This window comes from Gallinula chloropus (genome assembly GCF_964237585.1).
Source record: "Gallinula chloropus genome assembly, chromosome: 3".
Taxonomy (NCBI): Eukaryota; Metazoa; Chordata; class Aves; order Gruiformes; family Rallidae; genus Gallinula; species Gallinula chloropus.
In genome coordinates this window covers 107931153-107947839 of record NC_140087.1, presented here as the reverse complement: position 1 = coordinate 107947839, position 16687 = coordinate 107931153, and the positions used below count along the sequence as shown (strand labels likewise).

General features: G+C 39.3%; 1 protein-coding gene across 1 annotated transcript in view; it reads right to left on the bottom strand.

Moving 5' to 3' along the window:
• The window catches only part of GREB1 (growth regulating estrogen receptor binding 1), a gene marked incomplete at both ends in the record, with an annotated part of 57966 nt that extends 43454 nt beyond the window's left edge, over positions 1-14512 (bottom strand). Inside the window, 3 exons of the mRNA XM_084261639.1 lie at positions 5982-6158; positions 6717-6839; positions 14356-14512. Coding sequence (XP_084117765.1) covers positions 5982-6158; positions 6717-6839; positions 14356-14512 — 457 coding nt within the window. The remainder of the gene's footprint in view (positions 1-5981; positions 6159-6716; positions 6840-14355) is intronic.
• Positions 14513-16687: the final 2175 nt, after the last annotated feature.

Below are 16687 nucleotides of genomic sequence, written 5' to 3'. Positions count from 1 at the left end.
TCCTGGGCTATTAATATAAAGTAGCTTTCTCAAATTATGGCTGGACTGTGTTAGCACTTCACAGCAGTTTAAAGTATTTATGATTACGGAAACAAAGTGTCTGCAACTTTATAGACAGGACAGAGACATAGTCCTTGCACGTAAAGAAGCTTATTGCACTCAGGCTCGCTGGGGCATTCCCAGGGACACTGCCATTTCCTCTCATACTGAGAGACACCCTTTGAGTCTCAAATTGGGGCTTATGATGGTGACATCATTATCACCATAAATAAAGGGCACTCCTTGCACAGCTGACTATCTGCCTTTGGATTCTTGAACAATTTTAGGGGCGGCTGCTTTCCGAAGTATTTCCTAAGAAATTTTCATCTTGCATCAGAGCAATGCAACTGTCTGAAAATGCTTCTTATCTCCAAAGAAATCCTATATATAGTGTGCAATCAGAAGATAATCTTCCCTGCAGGAATGTTCTCTCTGTTCCCTACACAGGACCTGAAACAAGAGGTTTTGTTTTATTCTAATCTAATCATATCTAATGAACATTTTTATGCGTCAACACAAGAACCGAAATAGAAAGGAGGTTTGCTCAGTGAATTGGAAAATGGCAAAATTAAAGGAAATATATTTCACGTAACATATGGACAATAACAATAACTGGAGTAAAGAATCAATAATATGGTAGGTAAAATTAAGAGCCAGTTCTGAAAATAATTTTTATCACATATTTCAAATAAATTGTTTTCAAATTAACAGTCAACACATTTTTCCTTCTGTAAAATACACAGCACCAAAATACAATGCTTTGTAAACACCTGTTGCTTGATTTACAACCCAAGTACTTTCATTAGTTTTCAAATGCCTGTGAAGAATTTATTAAAAACCTAAGTTCATGTGGAAATTGGTCTGGTATCCATGGGAACAAGTGGCTGACAACTACTGAAAGCTGCCTATTATCTCTCTGATCCTGGTCAGTAGGATGATAAAGGTCATTATGACTCAAAATCAGGACAAGTCATGACTCTGCAGAATCCTCTGTGTTATATCAGTCAGCACAAAAGCATCTGTCTAACATCACAGAGCCTTCAGTAGCTGCAATAAAAGCAACAACAAAAGGAAACAAAATTAGAATGGATGTGGCAAAAGCTGTACAGCTTGCATGCATTTTATGCAGTTAAAGAAATTATGAAAAATGCTTCTGCTAGTCTACGAAAATGTTCCATACACTCAGCAGCCAGCACACTGAGTGTGACCAGCAGCACTGTGATTCTTGCCTGGCTGCCACTTACAGACCCTTATGTGTTTTCAAGTACAATTATGAGGGCACCATTTCCAAAAGTAAATCAGAAGTACCTGTACACTTTTTAGGTTTAATCATTTTGCTGGGAGGGTGCAAGTGCAGCAACTTGCCAAAGCCACAGGTAGAAATATTTCTTTAAGGGAAGTTGGACAGTGCACATAGAATCTTTCCATGTGGGTCTTAAATCAGTCATTACAGGTAACCTTTGTAAATCACCATCTGCCTAAACCAGACTTAGCAATAACTTCGACCTAAAATAACCTTTTGCCCATATCACTTATTTTTAACTATGTGAGGTCTGCTGGGAAATCAGTTTACACCACGTATAGCATACAGGTGAGGTCTAGTAAGGATTGAACAGATCTAAATTGTCCACTTGTTTTGAAAAGTCCTTGGAAAACATTCTAGAAGTTTAATTTTTAATTTCCTTTTAAATCAAACTATTATCTTTCACCTCAAGCTTTCACAGATACTCAAAGTCAGACTAAGAGGCCTTTCTTGCAAGTTTCTGTCAAGGCCGTTTTTCATCCCATTCGTTCTGACCGACTCTCTCTGATGACAGCCCTTGCTTTGTTAAAACTGCTCAGCCCTGACATCACAGAGAACACAGCATGATCTTATAATTCCAATGCAATGAAACGCTGTTCCACCATCACTCATCGCAGGGCACTGCCAGGTTTGCTTCCACTCTGTAACATGGAGAACCCAAACGTTTCATCATCCTCCTTTCTCTGAACGCCCTGTTCACATGCTGTGGCCCAAGGCAGCCACTGATAGAGGGAACAGCTTGTTTCATAAACAAGCAGCATTAAATATTCTTCCATACATTATAGAGAGGACAAAGGTCAGGGGAGCTGGGGCAGCCATAAGGTGACTCAATATATCTATGTCATGGGATCGATTTCACAAGAGAATTCAAAATCAATGCCTGGAGTTTAGGGGCTAAAAGCCTTTCACCTTTAGGTCACCAGTTCATATCCAGCTCAGTTCAGTGGTGACTTAAGGCTGTTATCCTCTGAAGATTGTTTAATCAGAAGGTGTTTGATTGTAGCTAGTGTTTTATCACGTGCAGTTGCTTGAATTTGCTCACAACACAGGGATCGATTGTCTGTAATTTAAAAATCTCTTCCACAGTAGGGTCCTTCTGGTCAGAAGAAGGACTTTGGACTAAAAGGGTATGAAGCCTGACCTACCTTCTCACTGGGGAAATGGTTCCTTTGTATCAACAGTGAGCTTGTGTTAGGGATGAAGAGACATCTTCAGGATGGAAGGATATAAGGTCTCTTCCAGCCCTAACCACTCTATGGTTCCATGATATCCATTTAATATTTCATGACCTCATCTCTTATAATCTAATCTTTCATAAAATGTCTTCCTATTTCTCTTTTAAATAACAGGCTTTTAATTAATGTTAATATTGTTGTGGAAAGTTGGTAGCTTGCTTAAACAATAAATTATTATATTTTCAACTTTTCAGCACAACGATTTCTTCTTTCCAGTTCTCACAAGAAAAGCAAACAAACACTGAAAATGCTCCACATTTCTCATACCTACTCAGTACCATGCCATTTGAAGACTGAAGTCCTAAATTTTAAATGGAAACTCACTACTCTTACAGAAGCCCAACAGACCATTGCAGATGTTAAGAGAAGTAGCCACAGTATTTTATACTACAGTGTTTTCATCTAACATGCAGCTTACACTGCAAAGCAAACTCATCTTTTCCTCTGTCAGTCTGACCTTAGGAACCCACTGAAAAAAAGAAAAGGGGATTTCTTATTCCCTGCTAGGAAAGTGGGCAGCTGTTTGGTCTTTGGGGAAGGAAAATGATGGGTGAATAGCTGCTTTGTTTGTCATGGGAGACTCAAAAAATGGGGAAAAAAAATTTAAAAAAAAGATTAAAAAAACATTTGGGAGTCGTACATTAGCTGTTTGTATTAGGAAACAATAAATATTAAACTATCACAGAAGTGCTTCCTCCATCTAAGCATTCCTTTAGGTTTAATAAAACCCAAGAAACAGCTTCCTAAAGGCAGAAAGCTGAATCTGTTTTGCAGAGTAGTTAAACCTGTGATCTAATTTGATTAATAGAATCATATGAGGCAGATGCTTGGACACAGAGAATGTTTTCCTTGCCAATAATATGGTATTTTCCAGGATATGGGATATTTTTTTCCTATGGAATAATACATCAATTGTAAAAACAAAGAAACAAAACAACTTCCCCCAGAAATGACCTCCAAATCACAAGCACATATGCCTTGGTGGTGGGACAGCATAATCAATAAATTGGCACATGCCCCAGAGGCATATCAACAGCCCCTAATGGGAACAACACCATAAGTCAAAAGCTGGCCCGGAAGCTACTGAGACATTTCCTGTTTCCTTCTGGAATTTTTGTGCACTCCACAGGCATCTTCACAAACATGAAGACAGACATGGGAAATCAGAAAAATATCAGGTAATTCATTAGTGTCTTTTCCTAAAAAAGTAAATTGTTTTGGAAAAAAATTGACAGTACTAAGAGCTGCCTTACAGAAAATACCGTATCTGAAGAGAAAAAGCATGAAATTAAGTAAAACCAGTGGGGTTGAAGGTGTACAGGTGATGTGCCTTTATCACCAATAAGGCTTACCAGAAGTGTGGGATATACTCTGACTCATGATGACAGCTCATTTCGATTCAAAATTAATCCAGTTCTATTTCTAGACTCAGACAGGCTTGAAGGGACCACTCCGCAAGCTGCTTCAAAAGTCCAACATGTTTAAGGGAGAACAGCCTAAACTCAGGAGATTGAAAATAAGACTATCCCATCTTATAAAGCAAGACAATAAAAAAGAGCTTCCGTTCTTCACTTGAAATGTTTTCAAAATCTATCACAAGACAGAGGTCACTGTGTTAAAGAATGTAAAGCAAGAATGGTTCTGCCTTCTATCTCACTGTGTCTGAAACCATGAGACTATTTGTGACTGCTTCTAATTCCACTTAATGTGATTTGACTTGCATCACTGTATGAAAACCTGAATCAAACCATCCTCACGCCAATAAGATATACCATGTTTTTTCATTAGATTAGGGACCAGGAGCATTTTATTTCCAGCTCCCAGATGAAGATTTTGAATCTTTCTTTCATGTTGAAGCTTGTTATAGAATACATACAAATCTTCCTACAGGATTACTAAAATTCTTTGCAAAATAATGTGATTAATCGGTGTTTCAGTGTATAACAACAGCCAAAAATAAGCATTCAAATGCTTTCAGGAAACTAAAATGTATTCAATAAGCACGCCAAGGATGCAAGTAGCATAAAAACCTCTCAGTTATGTTCCTGTTGCCTCTTTCTGTTCTTCTTTAGCATGCAATTAACAAATACACTACTTCCTCTCTCCTAACAGCCTAAGGAGCTTAAGTTGTTAATAGTGCTAGCACTGAATGACTTGAGTGGTATAACATTCCTGTCTTTATCTTTAAAATGACAACACGTGGGTGATTTACAACCCTCTTAATTCTTTTACAATCACTGGTCAAATGTACTGTGACCAATCCAAGTCTGCAAGATCACATGAGGAAAGAAATTACTGTACATAGAATTACATTATGCACCTTCACACTACCCTGCCATCCCAAATGCCTCGAAGAGCTGCTCAAGCTGAGATAACAGCTGACTTCACATCATATCCCTCAGCATTTGTGAAAGAAAACTGTTAAAGACATGGCAAATGTTTCCTTTTTGGTATTTAGAGCTCAGACTGGTAGATAGATACTTGATGCTGCATATTTTGGTTAACAAAGAAAATAGCACATAGGAACCTGAGAGTAACTGATTGAGAAAGAGTTCTCCCTCTGATTACACACCACTTTTCCCAATACAAAAAATATTCCATTTTAATAGCATCAATATTCAGTTCATTCATTCACTTGATTGCAGATCTTCTCTATTTGAATTGACTTGGATGAGGCTAATGGCCATCAGAAAGGCTATCATAAAAATAGATAGAAGGACCTAGATTTATGTCAGAAATTAGACTCTTAAATAGATGAAAAGCAAGAAATGTAGTATCCTACAAATGGTATTATTCGAACACACAGTATTGCCTGATTACACTTACAGGAAAAATTCCGATGTACACTAATTGATATTTATTTATATTGTGATAATAGCAAAAAAAAGAATCATAGATGAGGATCCAGAATCCATGCTATTGTTCAAACACAGAGAGAGAGTATGACTGCTGTCTCAAAGAAATAAGTCAAAAAGCTCATAAATATTTTGTAGTCCAAACTATCATTAAACTATGCATGTGCCTGAAAGTTCTACTTGACAGACCTACAGCCTGTCCGTGTCAGTATCTGGAAAGCTGAAACAGAGATGGGCTGCAGTTCAACTACTCCAGTTACCAGATGTGCAATTCCAGCAACTGGGAAATAAACCAATCAGACAACAACTTTAGGCTTGTACTAATGGATAGAAGGTGCTGAAGCATTTCTAATGAACTGGCTCACTCTGTATCTTTCCAAAGCAAATACAGCCAGCTCTGAGTTGTTATCTTGTTGTGCGTCACCAGTGAGTATTACTGTAGCCATGGAACGGAAATAAGATCTGATGAACTCACTCTGCAAAAAAAAAAGATGAGCTATTTATTGTAGTCCAGAGAAGAATCCACTGATTGCAATCAGAGACACTTACCCAGCAGGGCATTGCGCCCATTGTCATCTGGCAGGAATCTTTTATCCACAGCACACACCAAAAGGTGGTCAGGTAAATTTGGTGATTTTGCACCAACAAGCAAAAACCCTGATGGTACCTCAATATGTTCATTGGAAATTGAAACCAGTCTCAAATCTTTACCAGCTTGGCAGAAACCTAGAAAAAAACACAATTGAATGTCTTTTAAGTTGGCAAGGTTTTTTTCTTTAGTACTCACTTTTTTTCATTAAAGGACTATTTAATAACAGCACCATAACTTAGGACAGACATTCAAAAGTGGAGATGACAGTTCTCAGTATTTGGTGAACTTCACTGGGTTTTGGAATATTTTTATAGCAACAGGGAATGAGGCATACTTTAAATAGAAAAAAACAATGATAAAGCTAAGAATCACCACATTCACTTTAGCAAACACCATGCCTGCAGATTCAACTTTTTAAAGGGCACATTGCCCAAGAGAACAGAAGTTCTGTCCTTGTGCCAGGCGTTCCAACACAAATGTTTATCTGACACAGTGGGCAAAGACCCTGTCAAATATAAGATCAACGAAGAACAATATAGCTTTATGTGGCACGTAATGACCATTCATTTCCTCTAGGATTTCTACAGCATATAGATGAACTCATTCTGAGGAATTACATGGGGAATGGCCCTGGTCCTACTCTTTTCAGTAGGGCAAATGCCTTCCAACAGTACCTTCAGGGTAATTCTTACCATCGGTAGTGCAACATCCTTCTGGGGGAGGCTTCATCTGGTAAGAAACAGGAGGACTACTTGATTCTGAACCTTCTTCCTCCTCTTCCTCTTCTTCTTCCTCATTATCTGCTCTGCTGCCTGCTACAAATTATCATGGCATAAATGACTTAGACAACAGAAAATGCTGGCAACAAACCACTGAATGAACACGGTGACCCAGTTACAGAAAGTATTAGACTGAACTGGATTCTCTCCTCTTGACAATGACTTTACTGTTGCCAACTCTTAAGAAACATGTTGTTTCCTTAAAGCTCTAACTTTCAGTTATGCTTACAATAGAATGTCTTTCATCAAAAAGAGCTCCTGTGCAAAAAACCTGTTCCAAAGCGTGACCCAACTGCACCTGTGAAAGTGAAAAGAAACTGAAGGATAAAGAAAAAAGAAGCCTTGATTTATTATTTTTTAAAATCTCTTTTTTTTTAAACTAATCTTGTGATTTTTAGAGGTCTAACTCCTCATGCTTGAACTCTTGCTGATCACAGTAGTGCAACTCTATCCACTGTTTATAACACTACCAGCCAATATAAAGCCAAAGTCCTTACTTCTTAGTACTGCAGAATATCCCTGCTACCGTCCAAGTACAGATTTTACTAATTAGGCATTGTTTGTGTCCTTGATGTTGTACAGGTGTCATAGTTTTTCATGGCTGGGTTCTGGTGGGGGAGGGAGGCTGCAGGGGTGGCATCTGCAAGAAGCAGCCAGAAGCTCTCTGCAGGACAGAGCAAACACCAGCTGGCTCAAGGCCTGAGTCATTGCAGTGATGGTCACGGCACCTCTGGGAATCACATAAAGAAGAAAAAACCCGCAAGCAGCTGCTTTTTGTCACCAGAGAAGGGAGTGAGAAGATGAGAGAAGCTGTGCAGGCACCAAGGCCAGTGAAGTGGGGGGAGGAGGTACCCCAGGTACCAGAGAGAAAGATGCCCCAGCAGCCCATGGAGAAACCCATGGTGGAGCAGGTGTCCCCCTGCAGCCCATGGAAGAGGCCAAGACCCCACCTGCAGCCCGTGGAGAGGCCCCACAATGGAGCAGGTGGAGACATGCAGGAGACGCTGTGACCCACATTGGAGCAAGCCTCTGCCAGCACTTAGAGACCGTGGAGAGAGACAGAGACACAGAGATGAGTGAGAGAGACCCTCACTGGAGCAGGTTTGCTGGGGGAAAACTTGTGACCCTGTGGAGGACCAGGCTGGAGGAGTCTGGGCCTGAGAGACATTATTTATGACTGAACCCTATAGAAGTGACCCACGCCGAGGCAGCTGGTGAAGAGCTGAAGCCCCATGGGAAGGACTCCCATTGGAGAAGTTCCTGGAGGACTGTCTCCCATGGGTGGGACCCCTCGGAGCAGCAGGGGAAGGGTGTGATGAATCCCCCCGCCCTGGGACAAGAAGGAAACTTATCGTGAGGAACTGATCGAAACACCCCGTCCCTGCCCCTCCCTATGCCACAGTTAGAGGGGAAGAAGGGAGTGAAATTATGACTAAAGAGACATCTGCTAAGAAGGTAAGGGTGGGAGGAAGGTGCTTTAAGATCTGGTCACACTGCTCATTACCCGACTCTGGTGTCACTGGGTGTGTAGTGTAGTATAATAAATTAGAGAATTTTCTTTCCTTTATTCCGTGTTGAGTCTGTTCTGCCCATGACGCTGATTGCAGAACAACCTCTCCCTGTCCTTATCTCCACTCCTAAGCCCCTCAATATATATTTGTTCCCATGCCCAGCTGAAAAGGGGAGTGATAGAGAGGCTTTGGTGGGCATCTGGCCTCCAGTCAGGGTCAAACCACCACAACAGGAAACTGAAGAAACCATTCTTGTTTGGAAGTAGGTTCACCACAAATGATGCCAGGACAAGAACACCTAATTCTCAGGCTGTCTGTTTCCTACCAGAATCCGGAGCTCTGAACAAAGCTCTGCTGCTTCCTGTACAATGTCAAGGAAAGGCACATGTCTCAGAAGACAGTTCACAGTAGCCTGTGCATTGACTGTGCTAGACTAGGAGGCAATATTCAGTGCTGGAGAGAAGAATATATGAGGTAGGTTTCATTTTTTTGAGGGCTTTAGGAAGATGTTTCTTCTTTAGATTGTCTGCTATAAAACATTTTTCTGTTGTGCTGGCTGCCTAAATCAGCATTTTTATCTGATAGTTTGCTTGCTAAGAGAAATCACCTACTTATTATTGGTGTATGCTTCAGCCTTTCAACTAGAGACTGCTTTCCTTCTCTCCACCCATAGGACAATAATTTTTTCATGCATAAGGCAAGAGCTACAAGAAGACATATTGAGCAGTGACTCCATCCCCTCTTACAGCTCAGTCACACACATGGGACTAAGCTGGAAAGCAGAGCAGTGCACCTAAAAGGTTAATAGGAAGGGCACTTCTATGGACAGAGCTAAGGAAAATTTTAGATCAGATCCAGCCTTAAATATGATGGAGATAGTACTAGGTGAACCCAATTGGGCTTACGTTTTAGGCTTCTCCCTTCAGGGCTTCAGAGAGACACGGCTGTAGCAAACAGAGAGCTTTCACTGGCAAAATTGAGTTGTGAAGTGCTGCAGGTGCTCGAGAGTCTCCAAGCTGTTTGGACTTAGGCAAGCAAAATAGCAGTTAAACTCCTACATTATTTTGTTGGTCCAGCTCTTAGTCTTGAAACAGAAAGACAATGAAACACACTGCAGTCATCCTCCAAAGCTCAATGCTATACAGTCTCTGCCTCAAGTAACTTTAGATCAGGCACTCAGAATCCCATTGGACATTCATCAAGGATTTTTTTTGTTTTGTTTATATGACCCTCCTCAGAATATCTTTATATTTTATTGGCAAATTATTGCAGAAAGAGTTAAACAAATACTACGGGATAAATAAGAATTAGGGAGGAAACTGAAGAATGTAAATCTGGGGCTTGAAGATTTGTCTCTGAAAGTTATTAAGGCTTACACCATGGTCCAGATAAGGATTTGAGGAGTATGTTTACTTTTAAGTGTCTAAACATCAAGCTTCAGTCCTGGTGCACACAGATAAGGACAGAACATTAAACATGACTCTTTTAGTCTAAAGACAAAAATGCTGAAAGGCAACAAAGGCAAAAGTGAAGCTCTCTGGCTTTGCTATTTAAGTCAGGGGTGAGTAAAGTGTTATGACTTAACCTTGAATGACATCCAAATGCAATGCAAAAGAGGTGAGTCTGGCTCTCCTCTCCTGCCTTACACTTGTAGCCACTAAGCCCCTTCTTTCCTCTTTGTGCCAGGTCTGACACTTACTGGAGCCTGTGCTGAGCCATCCCAGCTTGCTAGCCCCACAGAGAACTAACAAAGCAAACAAAAGAGACCAGGATCTCTTTTTACGGGGTTTATGTGTTAAATTAGCTCAGTGGAAGATCCAAAAAAATGCAGTATTTATTAAAAAGGAGAAAATGGGAACTTAGGGCTAGGAGGATTGGGGAGAGAAGGACATGGGATTTTCCACTTGAGGCAGTTAGGTTTGTTCAGCCGTAAAAGGTATTTTCGCATTAAAAAAGAGTAATAAATGGAACTAGAGACTAAGGAATAGGAGAGCTACAGCACTTTCAGGTCAAAAATCAAAAGAGTACAAAAGCAAATACATATCTATAATACACAAGAATGAGCCGCTGTCACCTGTAAAGAGCATCATTAGGGTTTCTGCTGCTTGTTTTAAAAAGGTTATACAGTTTCTGCTTCCATTTTACTTTGAAAGCAGGGCCCTTCAAAGATCTCTATGCTTGCATGCATCTGTTCCATTTCTTTTCTTAAGCAATCCCAGAGGAACATACAATCAAGCACTCAAAACCAGAGACAGGATGGCAGAAGTGGACTCAGGACCATGGTTCTTCCTTTGCATCTTACAGAACTAGGCAGTCAGGTGATGTAACTTGGTATAACACCATTAAACCAGCAAACATGCTGTGGAGATTTGTCCATATTTTATTGGATTTAAATTTATTCATAGATACCACAAACACCATTGTTTGCTTCAAGGAGTCCTTTCCAGTTGTCACAAAGGATTTATTAGACCTCTATGCTTATACAGTATGATTAAGGCATTTCACATGGAGAACTGTTCTCTCCTTAATTTAAATATAAGTTCAGTGAATATTTTAATATACACACAATTTTTTTCTCAGTGGGACTATTCAGAGGGCTTATGCTATCCACAAACTGATTGCAGCATTGGGGCTTAAATGACCAGCTGCAAAACATAATGTACCAATGAACAGACAGCCTCCCTCAAATGCAGAGCAGGGAAGGAACCAGGGAATCAGTTAACCACAGCCTAACTGCAAAGCTCACACAGTGCTGCTATCAGAGCTGAGTACAGCAACACTCCATGACCAACCCCACTGCAGTGGAGGCAGCTGCCCCTGCTGCTCTGCACTGCTTTCCACACCAAGCTTCCCGTCCACTTACCACTGAAGTCCCACTGATATTGGTGGTATAGGACTTGGATGCTAAAGGAAAAATAATGCTTGCTGTTAACATTTAAAATTGGGTTCACATCTCTCTGAAACAAACATAATACAGAGGGTTAAAACACGGCACCTGAATTCTTCTATGAGCACCAGGGGGGAAAGGAAGAAATATTTTTTGGGTTTGAGAAGTAAGATGTGATTAAGGATTTGAAACTGTAAATGTGGCTGTGATTCAAATGGGGTTTTAATTTCAGAAGTGAAGAATTAAAGAGCCTCACTGATCTGCACATATTGACTTCTAATAACCAGCAATCCAGTCCAGAGGTTTAATTTACAGTTTCTATGATAATAACTGTGCAGAGATTTGCAAGATATCTAAACCTGATATGCAAGACAATCTAAACCTGTTAGAGCCAAATAACCTTGCCTTCTATGCTAAAGACCTTTTAATGTACATTCATAGAAAGTTCCTGAACATTGAGACCATTTACTGGCATTTGCAGATATGTTCTGCAATTACAAAGACTGAAAATATGAGGAAAAATTTAGAAGACCTTCATTAGAAATGTTCAACCAGTGCAAACTGACAGCCTTCTGATAAAACAAAAATTCTAGCAAGTTTTTTTAGATAGTTATAATGGTTTTGGTCTATTTTCAGCACCGCATGGATCTCCCAGGTCTGAAGAGGGAACACATCAATAATAAAAGTTAGGAAAAAAAAACCCAAACAGCAGAATGAAAACAAATACTATTATTGGAGCCATGGAGATCTGACATGATGTCTAAATCAACTTAGATGAATGCGGTAATTCTAATTCACATAGCTACAAATAGTTTTATAGGCAAATGTAATTGTATAAATGATTGTAAAGTCATACATTTATGATATGTCTGCTTTTTTCAAATCTGGAACATGTAGTCCGAAAAAACATACTCATTGGAAAATAAATTTTTTGCAGTGAGCTTACAAACTTGTAACAGAAGGAACTAACATGCTCATTTCACTTGTCTCCAGGCACACCACAGTCTTTGCGCACAAATGAATTATTTTTAGGCATAAATTATCACAACAGATACGTAATACTAGGCTAGTGTCAGTGGCTACGTACTGTTTTCTGGTTTAGATGGTCATTTATGTATCAACAGGAGACAGAAAACCATTTTTAAATAACAAAAAAAACCAAAGCATAATGGCAAGTTAGAGCAGGTGATTAATAAAGTTTGAGAAAAATTTCCTTTCTGTTTTTTTCTTAAATTGATTCTATACTCAAGCATCAGACTCTCTACCAATTTTGATATTTTAACAACATCATGAACAAAAAATCCATAATATCAGCCTTATTACAAGTAGCTGGTTTTGTGGCCAGATGCTACTTTGAACATCTGTAACATGTTAGCAATCCACAAAACAGAAAGTCAAAACACTTGGGTTGCACTGACCCACTGCACTAACTTGTCTCAATTATTTATCTGCTGTCTCCTTCACCACAGGAAAAAACTTGCTGTATTGAGGAGCAAGACACAGCTATGATCAAGGATAGTCCGTGTCTATCACCATGTCAGAAGGCCAGGGCCAAGGAAAGATGACAATGAGAGGGAAGGACAGGGACTTATATAAGACCCCAAGGGTGGCTCTCTGCTTCAGATGCCTCCTAGCCCACAGAATGCAGGGATTCATGTAGCTGGAACTGCAAATCTCAGTTTATTTTAAGACTGGAGTACATGACACCAACTTGCAGACCTCTCTCACCTAAGGAACACCTAGGAGGAGCTCTGAAGTCTGAAACTTCCATGAAAGGAATGTTCTCTGCCAGGCTGTTGTGAGACTTTTAATTAATTACAGTCCAATTCCGTTTCCATTAACTGCAAAGAAAACACAATCAGCTCCTCAAGGTTTAGAAAGTTCTTTGACTGCTTTGAAAGAAAGAAGTTACAGAAGTGTGAAACTGCGCTTTTGTCCCTGAACAATGCATTGTAGCATCTTTCCCAACTGATGTCATAATCCATTTTGTGACATCACCGTTGGCTGCCATGGAAAAGTTTATGAAAACCTCACAGAAGGGTTTGATAGAAGGATTACTTTGTGTAGGGAATAAGCAGCGTGTATTTTTAAACAATAATATGTATTCATTATTAAGTCCCACATTAGGAGGGGAAAGAAAGATGACTAATGATGTGTGAGCTGAGTGCAGGTTTAATGTTTTAAGGAATGTTTTCTCAGCTGTTACCATGAGGTATTAATAAAGACTTTAATCTGGGCAAAATACTGTTTTATGTACTGCTACTTGAGCTTTTTTCCCATTTCTATGAATTATTAACCATTAGGCATTTTTCATTATGTGTCTATCTTAGCCATCTTTAACAAAGTATAACGTGGGAGGTAGACCTGGTTCGAAGAAATGGAACGCCACCCTGGTGACAGAAATGGCTAACAACGAGATTTTAAACACAACCTTGCACCAACATGCTGGCATTCAGCACACAACTCACTGAAAACCACCAGATGCTTACACATAACAGCACACCAAAACACCTAATTGTGGAATTTTTAAAAAACCCACAAAAACCTGGCCAAAAGAAACTTCTCTCAACACACAAAAAAATTCAGTGACAAACCTCAATTGTTAAATACCAAGTTGTACAGGGTTTATGAGAGAACACATTCTAAATTTTTACCTTTGCAACCACAGAGTAAGTGAAAATATTATGCCCAAAGTATTTATAAACCTTCTTAAAATCTAAAACTATTTCTGTTGTATTTATTCACATATCACAATGCAAATCAGTCATAGCATATAACTTTTACAAATCTGTCATGTGTTTGCCATCATTTACTGTATAACTTTCAGAAGTGTATGATAAATTATAGGATAACAGATTTATGTTCCAAATCTCCAGAGATTCATCCACACATTTAATGGAACAATTTCTATATATTGAGAAATCTGAGCAAGAAAATGGTTTGAATTTGTCAAAATAAAAGACAATGCAGTTTGTATTTTTAATCCAATTCTAAAACATATAAATATGCATATATGTAGATCACAGAAGTTCAAAAAAAATCTTTAAATACTTTTGGGTTTTTATACTCCAATTTGAAATGTATGTGCTGGGCCTTAGGAGAGCAAACAGCAGGATTGTTTTTGAGCAGAAATATAAATTCCACTATTTCCTACCTTCCAGTGATGACAGTTGCTGTTCAGCTTCCAAATACAACTGAGAAAAGATTGGTCTGGGAACTAAGTTGTTTGAGCGGAGAGATGCCTCAATCGAATTATGCAACACTTCTTCAAACCGTGTTGTCTTGAGCTGACCGGCGTAAGAATTTCCCATCTTCTCCAAAAGAGAGACAAGAAGAAGGAGAAAAAAAGATATATTTCAATTTTAGCACTCAGAACTCAATCACTGCGTGTTGATGTCAGCCTACAAGATTTCTCATGAAAGAGAGAAGCTTCATTGTCCACAAAGAAAGGCAAAGGAAAAGAACATTGACTGCAGCAGTCGCTGAGCAGATCCTGCTGGTAAATTGCAGGAAGTTATCTAAAAGTAGCAGCTTTCTGTAATTCAGCAGAAAGGCAGCAAGCGTTGACACCTTCTTGAAGATGTGGCTAGAAATCTGATTCAATTCCTTGGTTTATACAGCAATTGAGGAGATGCCTTTTCATAGCCAGCAATCTCATCTGTTAATCAGCCTTCCTGTTTTACACGGTTTGAACAGCATAAATGTTAAAGGAACTGGGGAACAGTAGAGTTTTGTGTGTTTATCTTTGCATGGCCCATCACGGCTGAAAACTCAAGGTTAAAGCAGTTCAACATATCGTTTAGAGGTGCCATCTCATAAATCATGTAGCACTGCTGGAACTCAGAGATTGTAAAATATAATGGCTTTTGCCTCTCACCTTAAGTAACCCTTTTTCCTGTAAACATGCATTTATTTACTTCTTTGTTAGAATGCCACATTATTGATTATCTATTTGATTTTGCATTTCATTATTGGGACTTCATTGTTAGTGAAACCGCCTGATTTACTCATTCTGCCACGGAGGAGTCAGTCTATTCCAGCTGAATATCCCACGTACTTAACTGCCGCCTGCTTTCCACAGCCAACACAATGAACCGGTATAACCAAAAGCCATGTCAGCTTTCTGTTCCTATTACAAAGTAGCTCTTGCCCTGGGCCCCATGTCCTTTCCCTCCTCAAGTAACTGTGAATAGAAAGCATGAAACGCTTCCTGTTTGTGGCAGCAATTCCTAAACACTGAACAGCCCCTCCGCAGCACTGGGAACTGCCTGGGAAATGAGCCTGTTGGGAAGCATCCTGTAGGAATCAGTCAAGCAAAAGAAAGACTACTGTGAAACCGCATGCCGCTCGTGGTGGAAAAAGGGGTTTGAAAGGAACCAGAGAAAAAGTTGGTGATTTGGATAACTTTTTGTGACTTCGTAAAGCCTATTTTACACATATAATCACGTTTGTGTGCTTGTTTGTATCATGTATATACTATATTATACTGTATTGATATTATATATAGCATTCATAGAAGGTACAGTAAGAATTGTAAAACACCACAGGCAACATTTAAGAACATAACCTAGATTAAAAGGAGGCACTACTGCCAAAATATTTGTGTATATACACAAAGTGAAACAGAAAAGCTGCAGTGAGGAGCAATGAGGCATCCATTTGGTGAAGGGTAAATGCAAAGCCTGTTAAGAGATATTCAGCACGAGTATTGCAGAGAAGACGCATCTTCTCTTTCAACACAAAAAGCAGATTGAAGTTCCCTTTCCTCGGGGATATAAACACTCTGACTCCTCTTGTTTTAAGTACTGCTACACCAAACAGCCAAAGAGAACGAGGGAAGAAAGCCTGACATCACTATTGTCCTTAAAAAGCTTTATCAGAGATGTATGCAGGAAACCCAAGGTCAGGCTCTGAAATGAATTATACTAATGCTGTTTCCACACAAAAACTCTAGAAGATGTTTAGTTCTGATTCTAATCCACCTTTCAACCATTATCAGACTGTCAGGTACCTTGACAATTATTTGTCATTGTTACATTTAATGTAAAATATCAACGTAACAAAACCAGGTAATTATCAAGATACCTGACAGATACATATTTAATTCTTTGTTATTTTAAATTCCTTCCCAAATTACAAACTAACATTTTCTCTTGTTAGCTTGGAGGCATCTGCAGGGTCAGGGACCCTTCTCTATATTTTCAGGGACGGGTATAATTTGGTTCTATGTGACCATTCAACCCAGTCTTGAAAGTCCAGAGTAAAAAGAAAAATGCAAGAACATGCTCTCACCATCTCAATATTCAAAGTTACTCCTTCAGGAATGGAAACACATTCAGCTATCATCCGTTCCACACACTTTCTTACACAGTCTGTGTTGCTTAAATAGAGGCAAAGCATGAAAAGTAAATCAGGTATCATCCATCAGACGTATCGTACTTAAAGAAAAAAATCACTCATGCAGCACAAAGGGAATATCTGAAAGT